The 18951-nt window shown below is 50.7% G+C and overlaps 8 protein-coding genes across 8 annotated transcripts; 4 read left to right on the top strand and 4 right to left on the bottom strand.

Moving 5' to 3' along the window:
* Nucleotides 1-380: 380 nt before the first annotated feature.
* Nucleotides 381-1586, bottom strand: N7481_000834 (putative peroxisomal carrier protein; the record flags this gene model as incomplete). The annotated part of the gene is made up of 3 exons (XM_057260053.1): nucleotides 381-796; nucleotides 865-1406; nucleotides 1486-1586. The coding sequence occupies 3 exons, from the start codon at nucleotides 1584-1586 to the stop codon at nucleotides 381-383; spliced, it is 1059 nt and encodes a 352-aa protein (XP_057127885.1).
* Nucleotides 1587-2384: 798 nt separating this feature from the next.
* On the top strand, nucleotides 2385-5041 carry N7481_000835 (calpain-like protease PalBory; the record flags this gene model as incomplete). Its single annotated transcript, XM_057260054.1, has 4 exons — nucleotides 2385-2755; nucleotides 2813-3032; nucleotides 3085-3784; nucleotides 3834-5041. Coding segments are annotated over 4 exons (2499 nt in total), but the record flags the coding sequence as incomplete, so codon positions are not given.
* A 273-nt stretch (nucleotides 5042-5314) lies between these two features.
* On the top strand, nucleotides 5315-6148 carry N7481_000836 (YdeI/OmpD-associated family protein; the record flags this gene model as incomplete). The annotated part of the gene is made up of 1 exon (XM_057260055.1): nucleotides 5315-6148. The coding sequence occupies one exon, from the start codon at nucleotides 5315-5317 to the stop codon at nucleotides 6146-6148; it is 834 nt and encodes a 277-aa protein (XP_057127887.1).
* Nucleotides 6149-6451: 303 nt separating this feature from the next.
* N7481_000837 (uncharacterized protein) lies at nucleotides 6452-7910 on the top strand (the record flags this gene model as incomplete). Its single annotated transcript, XM_057260056.1, has 3 exons — nucleotides 6452-6554; nucleotides 6620-6720; nucleotides 6801-7910. 3 exons carry the CDS (start codon nucleotides 6452-6454, stop codon nucleotides 7908-7910), a joined length of 1314 nt encoding a protein of 437 aa, XP_057127888.1.
* An 890-nt stretch (nucleotides 7911-8800) lies between these two features.
* On the bottom strand, nucleotides 8801-10195 carry N7481_000838 (NAD-dependent epimerase/dehydratase family protein; the record flags this gene model as incomplete). The annotated part of the gene is made up of 3 exons (XM_057260057.1): nucleotides 8801-9741; nucleotides 9893-10054; nucleotides 10153-10195. The coding sequence occupies 3 exons, from the start codon at nucleotides 10193-10195 to the stop codon at nucleotides 8801-8803; spliced, it is 1146 nt and encodes a 381-aa protein (XP_057127889.1).
* Nucleotides 10196-10781: 586 nt separating this feature from the next.
* On the bottom strand, nucleotides 10782-12390 carry N7481_000839 (uncharacterized protein; the record flags this gene model as incomplete). The annotated part of the gene is made up of 5 exons (XM_057260058.1): nucleotides 10782-11164; nucleotides 11317-11716; nucleotides 11813-11894; nucleotides 11966-12336; nucleotides 12388-12390. The coding sequence occupies 5 exons, from the start codon at nucleotides 12388-12390 to the stop codon at nucleotides 10782-10784; spliced, it is 1239 nt and encodes a 412-aa protein (XP_057127890.1).
* Nucleotides 12391-13561: 1171 nt separating this feature from the next.
* N7481_000840 (DNA topoisomerase 1) lies at nucleotides 13562-16650 on the bottom strand (the record flags this gene model as incomplete). Its single annotated transcript, XM_057260059.1, has 6 exons — nucleotides 13562-13696; nucleotides 13750-14199; nucleotides 14262-14501; nucleotides 14562-16079; nucleotides 16170-16393; nucleotides 16602-16650. 6 exons carry the CDS (start codon nucleotides 16648-16650, stop codon nucleotides 13562-13564), a joined length of 2616 nt encoding a protein of 871 aa, XP_057127891.1.
* A 658-nt stretch (nucleotides 16651-17308) lies between these two features.
* N7481_000841 (F1F0 ATP synthase subunit gamma) lies at nucleotides 17309-18558 on the top strand (the record flags this gene model as incomplete). Its single annotated transcript, XM_057260060.1, has 5 exons — nucleotides 17309-17364; nucleotides 17531-18105; nucleotides 18177-18289; nucleotides 18355-18410; nucleotides 18465-18558. The coding sequence occupies 5 exons, from the start codon at nucleotides 17309-17311 to the stop codon at nucleotides 18556-18558; spliced, it is 894 nt and encodes a 297-aa protein (XP_057127892.1).
* Between the last annotated feature and the right edge of the window lie 393 nt (nucleotides 18559-18951).

The raw sequence follows: 18951 nt of genomic DNA on the forward strand, positions 1-18951 counted from the left end.
TGTGCCGCTCGGTCTATAGCAATGGCGCAAATTACGTACTGCTATTGCACATCCAAGTAACAGAACTTTTGATGTTATCTTGAACAGGATGATAATGATAGAATTTTTTTTCTTTCAAGGAGGTATTGATCATGATAGACTTGAAAATGACTGCAAAATCGACTGTTTATGTACAAATCTATCGACGCTAATCTGGCCAGAAACGAAATGTTTCTACAGTACCAGGCATCTGTTCGAAAGCCGAAAGGAATCTAGACTGGCGCAAGGAGAATCGCATGAGAAAGGAGAAGCCGACACGCCGTATAGACACAAAAAAGAAGAAGGGTTCCTGAAGGCGCAGAAGATTAGAAGAAAGGCACCGGGTTTTGAGACAGGGCAGCCTATTTCAAAGTAGCAGGCAAGCTAGTCTTAGCCTGCTCAGCAACTGCACCGGCAGCCTTCTGCAGCTTCGATTTCCTAAGCTTGGTGAGATAAGCAAATAAGACAATGAAGAGAATTTCCATTCTGGGAAGAAAGTTAGCGACCGCAACTGAAGATAGATAGGGTGATTTGGCATACCTCTCCTTGGTCATCATTAGCAGACCTTGAACCAACAGACCCTTTGTAATCTGTGGCCCAATGCCCTTGAAGAGAGCCAAGGGGCCCTCGTTATCAACAATAAACTTCATAACTTCGCCGAATGTCTTGAAGGGCTTGCCCTTCCGAGCTGGGGGTGGACGAGATTGCAGGCCAACCTTAGCAACAATCAAAGGCTGAGTGGCAATGGTAGCGAGTGCCTTAGACATGGCGCCAAGGACTATGATTGGTATTAGTATAGTGTGCTAGCAGGCTAAATAAGCAAAAGAAAAAGACCGAATCACTTACAGAACGCCTCCCAGGGCTTCAGGTTATTCTTTCCTGGGAAGAAAACTTCCTTGAGACGCTGATAGGCACCGTAGGTAATGGCTGGGTTGACAACCAGAATCAAACTGGCCTTCAAGCCGCGCCACAGGCCGGACCAGCCGTCCTCGCTATCCACCACCTCTCGGGCTGTCTCGACAAGACCCTTCTTCTCTTCCTTAGGCTGTGTCTGCTGGCGCGTAGTAACGACCGAGACGGGGATGGTGAAGATCTGGGCTACGGCACCAGCAACAGCACCCAGCGACAATTCGATCGCAGTTCCGGGAGGCTTGGGGGTTTTGGTGGAGGACATGTAAAGAGTTCGAACAATGCTGTACCAGTAGAAGTACGCGAAGTTGGTCGAGGCGACTCCTAGCAAAGAACCGGCAATTCCAGAGTATAGCCCGCTGATGCCCTCTTTCTCGGTGATTTTGGTGATCGCATCGATGGTAGATTCGTAGACCTCAACTCCCTCATGCTTCTCCGCCCCGTCGGACTTGACTTGAACCTGCAATTTCGTCTTGACCCTATTTGAGGGATTATATAGTTAGTGGGGGTTTTCTTCGAGGTGGTAGGAAATTTTGCGTTTGTGGTGGGATCTCTCACAGATCAAGTGGGTATACCATAGCATTGGCTAGGACTGCGCCTGTTGCGCCTGCAACTGCGCTGCCCCATGGGGAGAGAACAGGCTTTGATTGACCAGCCATGATCTGTATTGGAAGAACGAAAGCCCGATCACACTGCAACGAACAGAGGAAAGGAAAGGAAAGGGAAAAAAAGACGGCGAAAGTGTATGAAAGGGGAAATCGGAGCGGGGCCCTCTAGATGACAGTTACTCCGAAGACGGAGATGACAGAGCTGACTGGAGAGAGAGCAGGGAAACGAAGCAAGCCGATCAGGAAGATACAGATGATAGTAGTGGACGAATCGACAGCGAGGTCATAGTAACCGATGTCACCCGACAAGAGCACGACCGAGCTGGATAACCGGAAATACCACAGGCAAAAAGCACCTCGGCGCGGCGGTGACGAAACGAACCGAGGTCCACTCGGCCGCGGGCTGAACGTTGAACCTCCAATGGGAATTCACACCAGCCGCCAACAACACCCACGAGCTCGGACAACACAAGATTTGTTCGGAACCAGACAAGCACGCAGGTCACTTGTTATTCCGAGAAGCTGAAGCCCACTAAATCCCGATTCGGAGGTCTACTGCTGGCGTGGAGGTCGATGCCTGTCAGGTCAGGCCGTCTCCCGAAGTCTATTGCGGGGCGCATCGTCGAGCTGTTTGGACGTACGACGATCGGATTTCCCTGACGAAGATCGAAAGAGCCTCTACAAGCTATGGCTAGACCCGATGGGTCCATCCCAACATCTTCTTCGTCTTCTTCGTCACCATCACTTCCATCTCAGGCACAGGTAGGTCCCATTGTCCTCTCTTCTGTCTCGCCCCTCTCTCCTTCCCCCAGGATCTGATAACCCCCGGAGAAGCTAATCGGCAGTTAGCGAGCCGAAGAAGCCATCACCGCCGCGACCTCACAAAAGGCGGCACTCGCGGCCGCCATCGATGCCGCTGAGCACTACATGAGGGCCTTGCGCCTTGCATCCCCCAATGACAAAAAGAACTTAGATTCCAAATGCAAGGAACTCATAACTCGAGCCGAAGCGATCAAATCCGCTACCGACTGGCGATCAGCCGCCCAACCAAAAGCTGCTACACCTAAATTGCGGCTCCCCACATCCACGCGAAAGCTCACCACCCGTGAAGAAATTATTATTCTTGAAGGTGCAAAGCTCAATGGCTTTATCTTCCCACCATGGAGCCGCCCACCGGCTCCGACAGAATTCGTAGCATATGACGAAAATGTCCACTTTACGTATGTGTCAAATGTCTTAACAAAAGGGTGACGATTTCGCCAGCTGACCGGATCTAGGGACACACCAGACTTGCACCTCTCACAATGTCAACGCGATATATTTGCCGGTTGGAAAAGACCTGCAGATCTCCTGCTTGCCAGTGAGCAACTCAATGGCGCTGAGCCGGTCATGTCGGTGACAGGGATGACCGATCTAGTACAAGATGTACTCACAGATTGTTCTGTGGTTGCTAGCCTATGCGCTACCACCTCCCGATCAGAACGGGGGCTAGGGAAGGTAAGAATCCAATTCTCTCCCTACTTGTCCTGACCTGATCTAACTAAATTAGCATGCGTCCCCCGCCATGTACCCCTGCGAAGGAGATCCTACCAGCCCGACTCTTTCACCCACTGGGAAATACATCTTCTCATTCTATTTTAATGGCTCGTTTAGAAAAGTAGTCATAGATGACCGCTTGCCATCCTCCAAAACATCCCGGTCGCTTCATGTGATCGACCGGAAGAACCCCAATTTCCTATGGCCTGCGCTTGTCGAAAAAGCTTACCTGAAAGTGCGCGGTGGTTATGATTTCCCCGGAAGCAATTCAGGGACCGACTTGTGGGTGCTGACCGGTTGGATTCCCGAGCAAGTCTTTTTGCATAACGAAGATGCCACGTCGGACGAGATCTGGGGCCGCTTGTTCAAGGCATTTTCATATGGCGATGTGGTGCTGACTATTGGCACTGGAAGATTAACTGAGCTGGAACAGCAAGGCCTGGGGTTGGTGAGCGAGCATGACTATGCGATTCTGGACATGAAGGAGGCCCAAGGGCGTCGCCAGTTCCTCTTGAAGAATCCATGGGCTGGTGCGGAGCCTGCAAGCATGCGGGCCAGTCTAGATCATCTACCGTCTCCTCTATCGCCAGGGACATTCTGGATGGATTGTGAAGAAGTCCTACAGAACTTCGAAAATCTCTATCTGAACTGGAACCCTGGGCTGTTCAAACATCGACAGGATATTCACTTTACATGGGATCTTTCCCATGGGCGTGTCATTTCTGGATGTTTCGTCAAAAACCCCCAATTCTCCGTCTACAGCGAGTCTGGGGGGCACCGTGTGGCTCCTCCTTGGCAAACATTTCAAAACCGACCACCATCACTTCATGAAAGACACCGATCCTAAAGACGGGGAATTGGGCTTCATTAGTATTTACATTTTCCAGGCTGACGGCAAACGTGTATCTCTCACTGACGGGGCACTTCATCGGGGACCGTATGTCGACTCTCCAAACACACTGATGAGACTCGAGATGCCGCCAAAGACAACATATACTGCTGTGATCTCGGAGCAATCGCTGCCTTCCTCGACTCAAAACTTCACTCTGTCCGCTTTCTCAACTCATTTTGTATCTCTAGCGCCGTCCCGAGACAAGTACATGTGCCTAAGCAAGGCAGTCGGTTCCTGGACTTCCTTGACAGCCGGTGGAAACGCAGAGTCAGCTCGGTACTCATTCAACCCTCAATTTAGCTTGAAGGTATCCGAAAAGACGGACATATCTATCCTCCTAGAATCAGACGAAGCCGAACTCGCAATCCACGTGAAGATTTTCTGGTCAAATGGCCAGCGCGTTTCGAGAGTGCGCAATCGAGATATCATAGCCGACAGTGGTGACTACCGTCGCGGGTGTGCTCTGGCCGAGACCAAGTCCCTTGGGAAGGGGGTATACACCCTCGTGTGCTCGACCTTCGCACCAGACCAGATTGGTCGTTTCACTCTATGGATCTCATCTGACATACCCTGCACCGTGCAGTCCTTAGCTTCCGAATCTGCCGGTCGTCGAGTGGCCTTATCTGACGTTGGCGTTCTCCACCCCGGGAAAGATAGGATGATGGCTTCTCTGCAGACATCTCGTTTAACCCGACTCAAGCTCGTTGCGAGAAATAAACTATCGAAGATTGGATCTCGTTCCGTTGCGCCGTCGCCGGTATTGATGACTGTGGAGCTCGGTCAGGGCCCATATAAAGAAATCCTGGCTGCTTCAGAAGATGGAAGCTATTGCGATGCTGCATCAGGAGTGCGAGTTGAAGACTTTGATTTATCCCCGAGTCTAGAATTTCAAAACCAGGTGTGGATTGTTATTGAGCGGGTTGGAGGCCCGGGAGGACAAGTTGAGGATCATTTTGAAGTGGAAGTGTTGTCAGAGGAGCGGGTTGATGTAGGGGGGGTGGATTGTCGAGGATCCATGAGCACGGTTCATCTACAATATGGTATCTGCATGCCTCACCTGGGCATGCTGGCATACTGAGTGGTCATAGTACTAGCATTCAAGGTTTTACAAAGCGAGATTGTGCAGAATCTTCTGAAGATTAAACCAGTGATGGTTTAGCCAATAGTACCAATAGATTTTTTTTTGATATTTTTTTCTTTTTGAGGTCTTGCAAAAGCAAAGGAAGACGAATGTTTGAATATTCAAGTTTATTTTCGCCTCAAGAGAGGTTATATGTCTCGGTTTCCTCTTCTGTCCTAGTGTCATCGCCGATCTGGTGGCAGGGATCACCACGACCACTTTCTAACCAACATGAACGTCTTCAAACCTTGGAACCTACGATTGATTTATGCGTCCAGGACATCTGGTCTGTTTCATTACATATCTAGACACTCGCATTTCTCCACCTCAACCCCATCCATGTCATTGAAACCACCCCCTTCCGATCTTCCAACACACGCCTTCCCCGCAGCCCAAGCCCTGGAAGAATTTCTCGAGCGAGAACATCTAACAGCCCCAGGCTTTTATCTCAAACTCGCCAAAAAGGCATCAGGCATCCAGTCAGTATCCACCGCAGAAGCTGTAGAAACAGCACTATGCTTCGGCTGGATTGACGGACGCGCCAACGGATTTGATAAGGACTGGTGGCTTGTACGATACACGCCGCGTCGGGCGAAGAGTATTTGGTCCCAGAAGAATGTGAATACGATCAGTCGACTGATTGAAATGGGTCGAATGCGCCCTGCTGGTTTGACTGCCGTGGAGGCTGCGAAGGCTGATGGGCGCTGGGAGCGTGCTTATGCTGGACCTGCGACTATAACTATCCCTGATGATTTCGCTACGATTCTAAAGGAAAATTCGACAGCGGAGGCTTTCTTTGAATCGTTGAATAAGAGTGATCGGTATTCAGTACTGTGGCGCATTCAAACATCGTCCCCAACGGCGCGAAGTAAGAAGATCGCGACGTTGGTGGCGATGCTTGCAAAGGGGGAGCGACTCACGGTAACAAAGTCATCTTCAACAAAGTCCGAGAAGGGGAAGGTATCTGGTGAGGATATTGTTAAAAAGAAGAAGGTTGAGAAACCCATGGTGACGAGGCCGAGGCGTAGTGGTCTTCGGAGTAGTTCAACTCTGACTGAGAGATGATGCGAAATGGCAGCTACTGCGGCAGAGATATATCACGTGTAATGGGCTGCTGTATTTAATAAACAAAATGGTGAATACGTCAATTACTGTATCTTCTAGACACTACTACTATTTAAAGATCGTACTCAACCTGGAATCGTCATATCAAACAGACACAAGTGTACTGTACATAGCCAGAAGCACGCTAGTTTGTATGGCCGCCTGGCGCGGGTCTCCGTCTCCGCACGGGCGGTGGGTTCTCCGAGCTCCAAACGTCATCTGCCCAGAGCTTCTCCTCTTCTTTTTGGCTTCAACCCCTCCATCATGGCGAATAATATCCCCGCTTCGCTGAGAACTGCTGATATCGGGCGGTTTGCCCTCAGGGCAGCGCAGATTGAAAAGGCCAAGCCAGTCGTGGCCTACTGGTGTGAGTCGAGTGTTTATGCCCCCCGCCATGGGACATTTGAGCTGACCGCATCCCCAATGCAATAGGCAACTTTCATATTGTGAACCAAATAATCGAGAGAGGCCTTCATAATTCAGATGATGAGGTCAAACTTTATACAACCGATCTGGTGGAAAAGTTGGAACAGGTTCGTTGTCCTGCCTCCCCCACCTAAGCTGGTGATGTAGTTGTGGGGAGCCGGTTATTGACTCTAGAAATGGCAAACAGTTCAAAAGCGATAATCAAGAGAATGAAACTGTCACGGATGAGGTTGCTGCCAGTGCATATGTCGAACAATTTGGACTCGAGGTGTTCAACCGCGCAGAGGCGGCCATGACCGCCAACAAAGTTACCAAGTGCGTTCTACGTTGGTGGCTATTTATCTTAGAACCAGACATTGACATGGTGCTTCTAGACAAACAGCGGATACATTCCAGGCGGCTGCGATATTCCTCGAGCTCTGCCAGGTATGGGGAGAACTGGACTCGGAGATTGCGGGGGAGAATCAAGTTCGCCAAGTACCACGCGATTCGAATCGTGAAAGCGATCAAAGCCGGCGAGGACCCCAATGCCTCGAACCCCACCCCACAGCAAGAAGAAGAAAATGAAGCCACCGTGGCCGACCCCGATGTCCAAGCATTCGACGAAGGTGTGGCGGAGCAGGCCTCCAAGCCAAGACAGGCCTCCGTCGAGGAAGTCCCCGATGAAGCTGATCGTCTCGGGCGCCAGATGGCCCTTCAATCATCTCTGGACGAGTCACTACACCCATCCCGAACTTCCTCGATGCCACGCCCGCAAGAGTCTTCTCTTCCTGATATTCCTTCCGTCCCAAGTAATGCGCCAGGTTCTCCCACAACGCAGAAGATGGACATCGATGACCCGCAATCGGGAGGTCTCGAGCTTCCATCAACTCCCGCTACGATAGGTGGCTCGAGCTCTTTCCCAAAGCTACCAGATACACCGGGTTCTACGAACGCGCCTGTCTCTCATGTTTCGCGGAATTCAAATGCCTTCCAGTCATTCCCGCCACCGGCCGATACCCCCTCCGTCCCTGCTCCAGACCCGGCTTCATTCTATGATCCTACAAGCGCCAGTGCTTACATCCCACCCCCGGCAGCGTCGCCATCTGTTCCCCCAGCGCGGGCGCCTGCTCCTCCAGCACCAGCACCTGCACCTGCACCCGCTGCTCCGAGCCAACCCTCGCATTCGATAGATGACAACTCTATCACCCAGGCGCAGAAGCACGCTCGCTGGGCAGTATCTGCGCTGACATTCGACGATGTCGACACGGCAGTGAAGGAACTGAAGAACTCGCTGAAATACCTAGGTGCATCATGAAGAAAGTAGTATACCAGTGTTTAATTTTGCCTGTATTACCGATTCCAACCTCAAGCCGCGTAAAAGTATAGTTACATCGCGGGCGGACCTAAGTTTTGTATTCACTTCAAGTTTGTTACAAGTTCTTGGTACTATTATCTGCATAGCTTTGCCACTTAAATCCAAGAATGCTTCAAGTTACAATATGACCTCAACAAGCAGAAGATAAATGCTGTGCATCACAAACGTAAAGGTTCAAATTTTGACCGAAAAAAAATAGTTTTCATTTCTCCAATCGATGTCTAAACTAATTGCAGTTCAAAGGGATATATGCCCGACATATGATGATGCTATGTGGTGGGAAGACGTGATGTAGAAAAGAAAGTGGAAGGCTCAATATGCAAATGCAGAATTGGTCAAGCGACTGGGACAGTTGAAGACCAAGGTTGTGTCAATGAGAACTTGAGAAAAAGAATGATTCAACAGGATATATGCAAGAAGTATAAAAAAAGATGTAAAAGGAGAAAGGGAAAGGGAAAAGGGCCATAAAAAAGAGAACAAAATCCCGACCAGAGAGAAAGGGTATTACAGTACAACGGCAGGCCCAGCAAGCGCGAAACTGGATTGTATCTGGTTCGACTTTTGACGAAGATGGAGGGTGGGGGGAGGAGAAGGCCCGGGAGAAGAAGAGGTATCTTGGGGGGGAAGAGGAGACGAAGGAAATCATCAATCAAAAGATTCATGGCGAGGAGCGAGGCTCAAATGCTTCCTTCACTTTGCAGACACAAAGTGTGACCGCAAAGTGATGTCGAACATCGGGAAATTCTTTCAACAATATTAGACCGTAAAATTGTTCATGCGAGATCGAAAACCAACGAAAATAGGCCAGCGACAACTAGGCCGGGGAGGCTTTATGGCCACCAGCCCATGCGCTTGTAGCTCTCGACCATGGTGCGAACACTGTCGGCGTTGAAGCGCTCGTACTTGGGCTTCCAACCCGTGGTAGACTCGAACAGTGAGCCGTCAATAGACATATCCTGATCCTTGAGGACATCACGCTCCAGGAAGGGACCAATGGGGCCCGGGCGCACGATCTTGCTCTTCTCGATCAGTTCAGCCCACTCCTGCAGACTAACCTCATTCATGTCGTCGACAACATCATCCAGGTTCATCTTAGCCAGCTGCGAGACAAGGGATCCAATGAACGAGACCTTGAGGCCAAAAACCTCGGACAGGGCATTGGCAACGTGCTCCTGCTGGGTATCGTTATGATCGACAACATTGAACGCCCAGGCAACGGAACTATCCTTGAACATTGCCGGAGTTCCCTCCGACGAAGCTGTTCGTCCGGCCCGCCACTCGGCAGCGTGAAACAGGGCACTCGCAGCATCCTTGACGTGCAGCGTGTTCACCTTGAGATCCTTGGTGTAGAGAAGCTCGAGATCCTGACCCATTTCGAGATACACGCGGGCCAGACACAGCGCCATGGCGAAGTAGCCGGAGTTATATTCGCCATAGACGTGCGGCAATCGCAGGGCACAGTAGTTCAGGCCGTCGATCTTCAGCAGCTCTTCCGCGGCCTTGAGCTTCCATTTGGCCAGCTTGTGCCACGGCACCAGTTTATCGTGTTCCTTGCGCGGCGAGGATCCGCTCTTGTAGACGTGTGCGGTCGAGCACTCGACGTAGGACTTGATGCCTCGCTTGGCGACTTCCTTGCCCAGGGTAATGCTCAGATTGCAGCTGCGCGCTTCGTATACATCGTCGGGCTGGGAGTGTCGTGTTTCGCCGCCACAGTTGATCACATAGTCGAATTGTTCGCCGTTGGATCGATCAAAGATACGTGGTAGGTGCTCTGCGGTAGGAGTGTTGTTAGTGATGGGATCTTTTTGTCATATACATATATATGGTAAAATGAAAATAATTCTCATGTTTTCGGGATTTGAAACCCCTCAGTGATCTTTGGTGATATTTGTTTGGAGCTGGGTAAATCGTGCGCCACTTACGTTCGCGGCTGGCGTCCGCTTGCACGAACTTTTCCTTCGAGCATGCCTCGTCAAATTCGGGGGCCAACCAGGCCAACTGTGGGAGAACCTTGTCGACTAATCGAACCTCCGAAGCCAAATTGTTCTCGTGGATGTGAAGAGCAAGATGGCGACCGATAAAACCTGGGAGGGGACACAGTCAGCTTTGGATCTTTCAGGAGGCGGGGAAATCGGAAATCGGAAATCGGAAATCGGAAGGTTGAAATCGGGGGGATACACACCGAGACCACCGATGATCAAAACGGCAGGCTTATTGGCGTCCATGATGAGACAACAAGGACACAAAAGGGGGCGAATAACGCAGAGAAAGAAGGACTGATTGAGGAGAGAAAAGGAGGGGGAAGGGAAAAGACTAAAGTGCGAGACTCCCGACTCACACGGGGCGAACCTCCCGGTGGTCCACTCGTCCACTCAGTGCCATCGCTAGAAAATTCGGGAAGATCGCAAAATGCGCTTTGTGACCCCCTCCCCCTTTTTAGTCTGGTTTAGCCCCTCCACCTAACGACGCCGTTGATCTATAGTCGCGCATTTAAGTGGAACCTCCAGTGGAGCAAGATTTACAATTCGTCCAGCATGGAGTGACGTCGTGGTCCCCCTTGGTTGCTGCCCCATGGTTCTGGGCTGGAAGATCGCCGGGACCCAAACTTGAGATTTCCGGGGTTTGTGAAGGAAAGCTTGATTGATTGATATTGATTGATATTGAGATTGAGATTGAGATTGAGATTGATACCAAGTATGCACTATGTACTAAGTTCATCGCATCAAACCTGACACTTTCCCTGAAACATCTTGTAGTTCCACTCTGTTATCCCCTGATCCCTCCGACCCTAGGTAGGGTTCCTCGGTTCCTCTACTCCTTCAAGGTCACCTCAATACGAAATTCCGCCGCAGAAATTTTGCCCTGGTCATCGGCGTGCCAACCACACCCAACATGTCGCACCAGCTCTTGCAGGTCCCAGTCATTGCCTCGACGAATCACAAATTTCAAGTCCGACCATACGAGATGGACGACTGCATATGAGTATCGGGACTGATTAAGCTCGTAGTGCAGCTGCCACTCACTGGGGTCGTCCCCATGGGCCAGCTCGGAGACCATACGATCTATCAGCTCCGAACTAGTCTTGAACATCTGCCACGGAATGGACCGTGCTTTCGCCGGGGACCGTTCTTCCCGGACTAAAAAGTATGTTCGCTGGTCATGAGCGCCAGGGTTTTCGGGAAAGGCAATCTTCACTATTTTCAAAGCATGGTTAGTATAAATTAAAGACTACCCGAGAGGATTCATTCGACCATACCGGGCTTTGAAGCTAGCTTGGGCCGAACCTGAGCCGGAATTGGAGCCTGAGCTGGAGCCGGAGCTTGAGCTTGAGCCTGAACCTGATCACGAGAGTTTGACGATGAAGACATGGAGTTGCGATGAGCTTGCTTTCCGCTTGGTGAAGTGTTTTCCTTTGCTGGCACGAAATTCCCTATCTGAGGAGGCGGAGGGACTTTCTTGACAAGGGTAGGGGAAGCCGAGAGATCCTTCTTGATTCGAGTCGGGGTTACCGGTTCCGCAGAGTGAGCTCGTGGGACTGCCCGGGCAGCCTGAGTTGGCTGAGTAAATCGATTTGGCTGAGCTGTCTCACTAGGTCGATTTGGTTGGGTTGGTTGTTTAGGTCGACTTTGTTGGGTTGACTGACTTGCTTGGCCTGTTTGACTCGGCTCATTTGGCTGGGTTGCCTGAGTGCTGCGCTGAACTGGCTGGGCAGGCTGCGTCAGCTGCGTCGGCCGCGTGGTTGTGGGCTAAATTTGGTCAGCAGTGGTATGGTATATAAGACAAGATGGCCCATCTGGGTAGGAGATAGGTAAGAGATAGATAGGATATGGGAAGGTACGTACCAGTTGTGAGATGGACTCCCGTTTGGGTCTGCTCTTGCCCCCAGCGATCTTCCAAAGCAGTATCACGACTGCCTTGGTAATTCTAATTGAACCTTAGTGAGAAGATGCCAGTAAAAATAGAAGCAAAAGCAAAGATAGGATACTATTACTCACGGGTCCTTATCCTTTGGCCACTGGAAGTTGTCGTCCCGACCATCGTTGGTGGTCAAGTACTTTTCCCTTTTCTCAACCTCATCCCCCCAATACTCTTTTCCGAACCGGGCGAGAAATCGTTGGGCGCAAGCGTCTCGTGTCTTGGAGTCATTAATTTCCTCTCCTTCCATATCAGTTAACTTGAAGTTATGCTGCTCAGCAAAGCTCTCCAGCTTGCGGCGAAAAGCGTTGAAAACCGGATCATCCTTGAAATCTAGAAAGGCGAGAAATTTGCTGTATGGGTGTTTCTTTGTCAAGAATCCATCGTCAACCATATTGGCTAATTGATCCTCGCTTTTCTCGCGCTCAGAGCGCGGGCCAGCGCTCGCCATCTCGGGTTTATTAGTAAGTATTTCATAAAAGGAGTGGGAAGTGAAACTCACCATGGATGATCAACGAGGAGGGCCAAAGAGGTTTGTCTGAAGTTTTGACGATCGAGATATGGTTTTGAAAGATGAGAGAAAGAGAGAGAGATGGAGCTGGGGAGAATAGAAGTGGGAAGATAGAGTTGAGGATAGATGTGGGAGGTACTTAGGTCGGGCTGGGAAGGAATGATGGTGAGAAGAGGATAAAGAAGGTGCAAGGTGAAGGTGAAGGTGAAAAGTGGAAGGTGAAGGTGACACCCTTGGAAGAAGAGGAAGGCGAACCCAGCAATGTTGAGGTATAGTACTACTAGTGTAAACCCGGGCAGTCCACTTCTAGGCATGCCTCGCACTTATCATACTAGTAGTTCATGGTTTATGCCCAGGCGGTTCGTGGTCCCCAAAAACGTGGCATGCATGGGACGCTGCATGCATCTCATGCAGGTCACGCTGCATGATCCACCTTGCATGCGGTGGCGGCTCTTACGTTCCAAGGTTTGTATCCCTGTTAGTTGTACATATAGTAGGTATCTACTCCGTAGGAGACTTAAGATATCTCCAGATCCATCTATCTGACATGACCTCGGTAAGGCACCCCCATAGCATACACTTTTGTACCCATGGAGGTACTACCATACTAGCACTCGGAAGCCTGATTAAAACTGGGTAAGCCATAATGGCAGCAACCTTGGAGTATCCTAGTATCCCACTACAGTGGACTACAGTGGACAAGAGCTGAATAACACAAATGGTAGATAGAATACATTGCGATCTTTCTGTATAGATTCTATGAACTGAACAAGGAAAGCAAGAGACGATCCCGATGGCTATAGAAGAGCGAAACCGAGATCAAGATCAAATCACTGTATCCAGTGCAGGTGCGTCTTTTTCGGGACTTTTGCGAGTGTTTGTTTTGTTCTTTTTTGTTTTTTAATGTTCGTTCTTCGGGATTTGCGAGACTGGTCGTGGCGCGTTCCGTATGGGATGGGTCAGAAGAGTAAAAAAAGAGAAATGTCGGGGTTTGGCCTTCGCTAGAACCCAGGATGGTTGAAGAAAGCCAACTTGAAAAAAAAAAGGAAAAGGGAAAAAGGAAACAAGCAAATAAAGCAAATGAGATTCAGACATTCCCCACTGTGCAAACGGAGATTGATCGGATGAATGCCAACAACAGAGTCTATGGTCGGTGTGGGCAGAATCAAAATTCCCAGTCTTCTTCAACAGACTTGATAGCCCATTCAAACTTTTCACGCAGGGCCTTCGAGAAGAACTTCTCGATGGGGACGTTGAACTTCTTGCTGAAGACGACGGTGAGACGAGGGTCGATATAGTTCTGTGAAAATGTTAGTAGGTGCTCGTACCGACCAGCAATTTGGATTCACTCACGATCTTCGAGGTCCCGAGAGCAACCTCCTTGTTGTCCTCCTTATCCTGGGCCTGGATGGACATGGTGTCGACACGTTGATCGAGCTTGGTGATGTTGGCCTCGATTTTCTCAACGGTTGGCCCACGACCTTCAGCCTCAACCTTGCCGGTCTTGTTCTCCTTGTTGAACTTCTTTTCCATGTCTTTGACGACCTCGAGGCGCTCCTTCAATTCAGAGGCCTTCATTTCCTTCTCGCCGTCAGCGACTCGCTTCTCGTTGTCCTTCTCAAACTTCTTGTTGATCTTCTGGGTCTGTTCCTCGATCAGGAAAGCCTGATGCTCCTTGATCCATTCCTTGTCGAGATCCTCGTCAATCTCGAAGAAAGCAGCGCCTTTCTTCTTCTTAAGGCTTGGCTCCAGGTCAAGCATCTGCTGCTTCAAACGCCATTTCTGATAGCGGAGTCCCTTGATCTATTGTGAAGGACAAAGATTTAGTATGAAGTGACAATAGCACCCAACAGAATTGAACTCACCCGTTCGCTCATCTTCTCCATCTGGCTAGCGTGGCCAGCAGTCACGGTACGCTTGTGGTTACACAAAATGGCGACTTTGCGGTTTGCGTCGTTATAGGTCTTGATCTTCTCGGGGATGTTACCGGAGGCCTTGATTTCTTTGAGCAGCCTGCTCATGGTGTATGAGGCGTTGTATGTACGGAAGACCTTGGCGGTTAGGCCGGGCATGTAGTTCTGAAGATGTTTGTTCAAGGCCGAAGTCTAATACCATCATATTAGTAATTTGTCCAAGGCTTCATTAGAAAGATAGGGTAGAAATACCGTCAAGCGGTCAAAAACCTCGTCACCATCCTTCTTGGGTGCCTTCTTGAAGATCTTGAGGTTCTTGAAAACTTGTGCATCGACCTTGACCTCGTCGTAGAATCGAATACTATCCTTACCAAGGAAGTCGAAGACGACAGTATTTGGGGGCCTCAACGAGATGTTCTCGTATTTCAAAGAGCAGCAGCCAACGGTCTCAGCTTCATCTTCACCTTTTTCGTTTCCGGCACGCAAGGCGAATTGATCGATGAGATACACAGCCGTGGCCTTTTGGCGCTCGACCATCAAATCATTTTTCAAGTTCTTCTGATAATCCTTGCGAATCTTGTCGATATACTTCTTGAGCTCTCGCGCCTTTTCGAATTTTTTGTAGTCACTCTGTCCTTTGACATCGGAATTGGCAGCCAGCATGACATACTTGTAGTTGCCGTTGATGTTCTCTTGCCACATGGCTAGCCATGTGCCTTCTTGGTCATGCTTCACTTCTTTCCATTTGTGCCCAGCCGGAGGCGGGGGAACAGTGGCCTCCTTGCCAACGTTGATGGTGATTTGTTCAGGCTGGACGCGAGTCTTGACGTGGCCAGTTTTGGGGTGCTCACCACGCCCACGGAAAAGTGAAGGAGGCTCAACACGGAAGTTGCCAACTTTCTGCTTGCGGCCATCCCATGTACAGAATTGGAAAGCAGCTTCTTCTTCATCCTTCTCGGCCTTTAAGCGTTTCTTTTCAGCAGGGGGTAGGTTTTTCTTCTCGAGGCGCTTGGCATCATAATATTCGAAGATTGGCTTGAAGTCGCACTTGGTGAATTCCTTGATATCGACCTTATTGCCTTGCGAATCCTTTGCACCACCAGTCTTTTTGATGATATCCTTGAAATCTCCGAAAAAGTTCTTCTGGAAGGTAGGGTTTTCGACGTTATGAGTTGAGTTGAGCATGCTTCCGAAGAATCCGGCGACTTCTTCGGCGTCAGGGTGCAGTGAAATGGGCACTCCATCGTACCTCATCTTCACATTCTTCGGCAACACCTCGTAATCCGGAGGGAAGACCACACCACTGTGCTCCAAGGTGGTCCATTTCTTGGTACCGTCGCCCTTGGTTGGATCTTCCCACCACCGGTATTCATCCTCCTCGCCTTCCTTCTCATCAAGGTCCTCGCTTTCAGCCTTGATAGCGCCCTTACCTTTTTTCACGGCGGGAGAGGCTGGCTGGGCCTTGACCTTCTTGATGGCGGCCTTGTCATCTGCGGCCTCCTTCTTGACGCCGTTGGCTTTCTTCACGGCGGGCTTGGCTCCCTTTGCGGGGGCGGCGGATTTGCGCGCGGCCGGAGCGTCCTTCTTGGCCTTTTGCTCGATCTTCTTCTTCTGCGCAGAGAGTCGCCTCTCAATTGGAGCGTCAGAATCAGACTCCTCACCAATGGCCGTTTCCGAAGCCTTCGGAAGCTTTCGTCCGTTCAGGGCCAAGGGAACATCCTCATCGGTTTCAGGATCTTCATGCTTCACTGAAGTTCGTCGACGTTTGCTCTATCGAATGGTCAGTCGCCGAAACCAAGAGCGACAACAAGGTCGCAAGGGGAGACTGTGGGTCAGATTTGCGACTATGGTGCTGCGTACCAAGGGCTGATCATCATCATCGCTGCTTTCCGGCTCAGCGTAGGTCTTCTTCTTGTCGATACTGGCGCGGGATTTGCGCTTGCTCAGGCTACGGGCATCTGCATCATCCATATCCACGTCCTTATCTTGTACGGGGCCGAAACGAATTGACACGCCCGGGTCAACGTTGCCGTTCGTTCCGATAGGAGAGGCTTTCGCAGGAGGTTTCGCCGAATGAGGAGCAACTAAGGGTGTAGGGATCGCCATGTTAGCTTAAATTGATGAGGTGGTCAAGATGTGAGACGAAAGGAAGATAATGCGCGTGAATGATGCGCCCAAGTGAGAAGAAGATAAGGTAATGGCATGCGGTTAAGATGGAAGTGAATTGTCGAAGCAGGAATAAGAGCCGAAGGGGTACATATGCCAGCGGAGTGACATTGGGGAGATGCTTACCACGGCCATTCGCGCGCGAGAGCGGAATATCATCCTCCGACGAACTCATGATGGCGGTTGAAGCTCCGGAAGGAATTAAGCGCGAGAAAGAACGAAGTGGGCTGGGGGCGAAGTATGGAAGTGGTCCTCGTGCGCCTAGTCGGGCAAACCGAGCCGCCTGAAGTAGAAGGATGATGAAGTCAGGGAAATTCTGACCAATGACAAGACAGTTAAGATGTTAAGAAGTGAGGATGCATCAATGATGTTAAGAGATGGGAGAGAGAGAGGGTGGGAGATCACACAAGATCCGAGTTAGGGAGGGAAGGGAAGGAAGAAGTAACCAGCAAGAGGGAAACTCGCAGAGCCAAGCGGCAGAGGAGGAAGGGAATGTAGGAAAACCAAATCAAACCAGGCTTCACTGGGGCTGGCTGACCTCAGAGAGCGAGAGGGCGAGTGCACGTGACTTTGCAGTGTAAGTATGCACTGTGTACAGTGCTCAGTCACGTGATTTACATGGATTCTGCGGTAGAAGCCGGAACGGCGTACCGTAGATGCCTACCTAATCGGGTTTAGCGCGTCCACCCGGCCAGGAGTTCAACTTCGCACCTTCCCGTCCTCCTCTTCAAGCCAAAGCGGTCTTTGTATCTCTTGCACCCCCCCCCGACCCTCCCTCCTCCTCCTCCTCCCGCAGATTATCCTGCCCCTCTAACCTTCTCAACTCCCTTATAATGTTCTCTCGTGCCGTTCGCCCGGCCGTTCGGGCTGGCAGCGCTGCCGTCGCTCGGTAAGTCTCTCTTCCGATGCCCGCTCGTGGCGCCAGGCCCTTCTATCCCGATACCCGCAAAGGAGGAAAAAACACTGTCAACGCAGCTCCATGTCACCATACTCGGACTCAATGATCTCTCGAAACAAGTCGAAACTCGTTCGATTGCTAACCCGACCTTCCAAAGCACCGCCCCGCCCAATGCCGCCAACTTCGCGACTCTGCGTGAGATCGAGGGCCGTCTCAAGTCCATCAAGAACATCGAGAAGATCACCAAGACCATGAAGATTGTTGCCTCGACCCGTCTTACCCGTGCCCAGAAGGCCATGGATGAGTCCCGCGCCTACGGTCAGACCTCCAACACTGTTTTCGAGCAGGCCGAGACCAAGCCTCTGGAGGACCAGAAGACTCTTTACGTCGTTGCTAGCTCCGACAAGGGTCTTTGCGGTGGTATTCACTCCGGTCTGAGCAAGGCCACTCGCCGCCTGTTGGCAAAGGACCCCAACGCCGACGTCGTCATTCTCGGCGAGAAGGCCAAGGCCCAGCTCTCCCGTTTCGCCGCGGATAACATCCTCCTGAGCTTCTCCAACGTCTGCAAGGATATCCCCACTTTCGCCGATGCCCAGGCCATCGCCGACCAGATCAGCCTGCTGCCCACCGACTACAGCAGCGTCAAGATCATCTACAACAGCTTCCTGAACGCCCAGAGCTACGAGGCTACCGTCCTTGAGGCTTTCTCTGAGGAGGCTATCACCCAGTCCGGTAGGTTGAGTTTGCGCGCTCACCCGCGACTGTCTTCTTGAGAATGTGGGCTAAATTTTTTTCTTTTTCAGCCAACATCTCCGCTTTCGAGATCGATGATGAGGCCCTTGCCAGTCTCCGCGAGTACGCTCTTGCCAACAACCTTTTCTGGGCTATGGCTGAGGGCCATGCCTGCGAGATTTCCGTATGTTCACCCAGCAATTCTCTTTTACCCGTGGCGCCTTTTCTTTGGCTAACTTGTTTTCTTAGGCTCGTCGCAACGCCATGGAGAACGCCTCCAAGAACGCTGGTGATATGATCAACAAGTATGTTGCCCCCGCTTTTTACACCCAGGAAGCTTGAAACTAACAACTCCCCAGGTTCCAGATTCTCTACAACCGTCAGCGTCAAGCCACTATCACTGGTGAGCTGGTTGAGATTATCACCGGTGCCACCGCCTCTGCCGACCTGTAGAAGCCTCCTTCTACTGCATGAAGTCGCCTTCGGTGTAGACTTGTTGATATTTAGATCGACCCTCCGTTTGTGTAAAATCAGTGTCAATCCATTTCAATTTCATATGTATTCCTGGTAACATCGAATTGCATCGCCCTGTAGCCCGTTGTCTGGTACAGTACCTACTAGTACCGGCTGGCGCCTGGTTGACTGGCTTGAGGGGTGCGTATCAATTTTACTCCTTACCCTAAGGTAGCACCCAGTTTATTCACTGCTGCTGCTGGGTTCCTTCCCAGGACTGTTACTTTTGTCCCCGCCAGTCGACTACTACTTCCTTCACCTTTTACTTTCTCTTCCCCTCCACACTTGCGTCTCTATTTTTCCACAATCCTATTTCGTCGCACTGACCCCAGT

Source organism: Penicillium waksmanii, assembly GCF_028829765.1.
Source record: "Penicillium waksmanii strain IBT 27052 chromosome Unknown utg000001l:1.0-4852451.0:1.0-4856178.0, whole genome shotgun sequence".
Classification (NCBI taxonomy): Eukaryota; Fungi; Ascomycota; class Eurotiomycetes; order Eurotiales; family Aspergillaceae; genus Penicillium; species Penicillium waksmanii.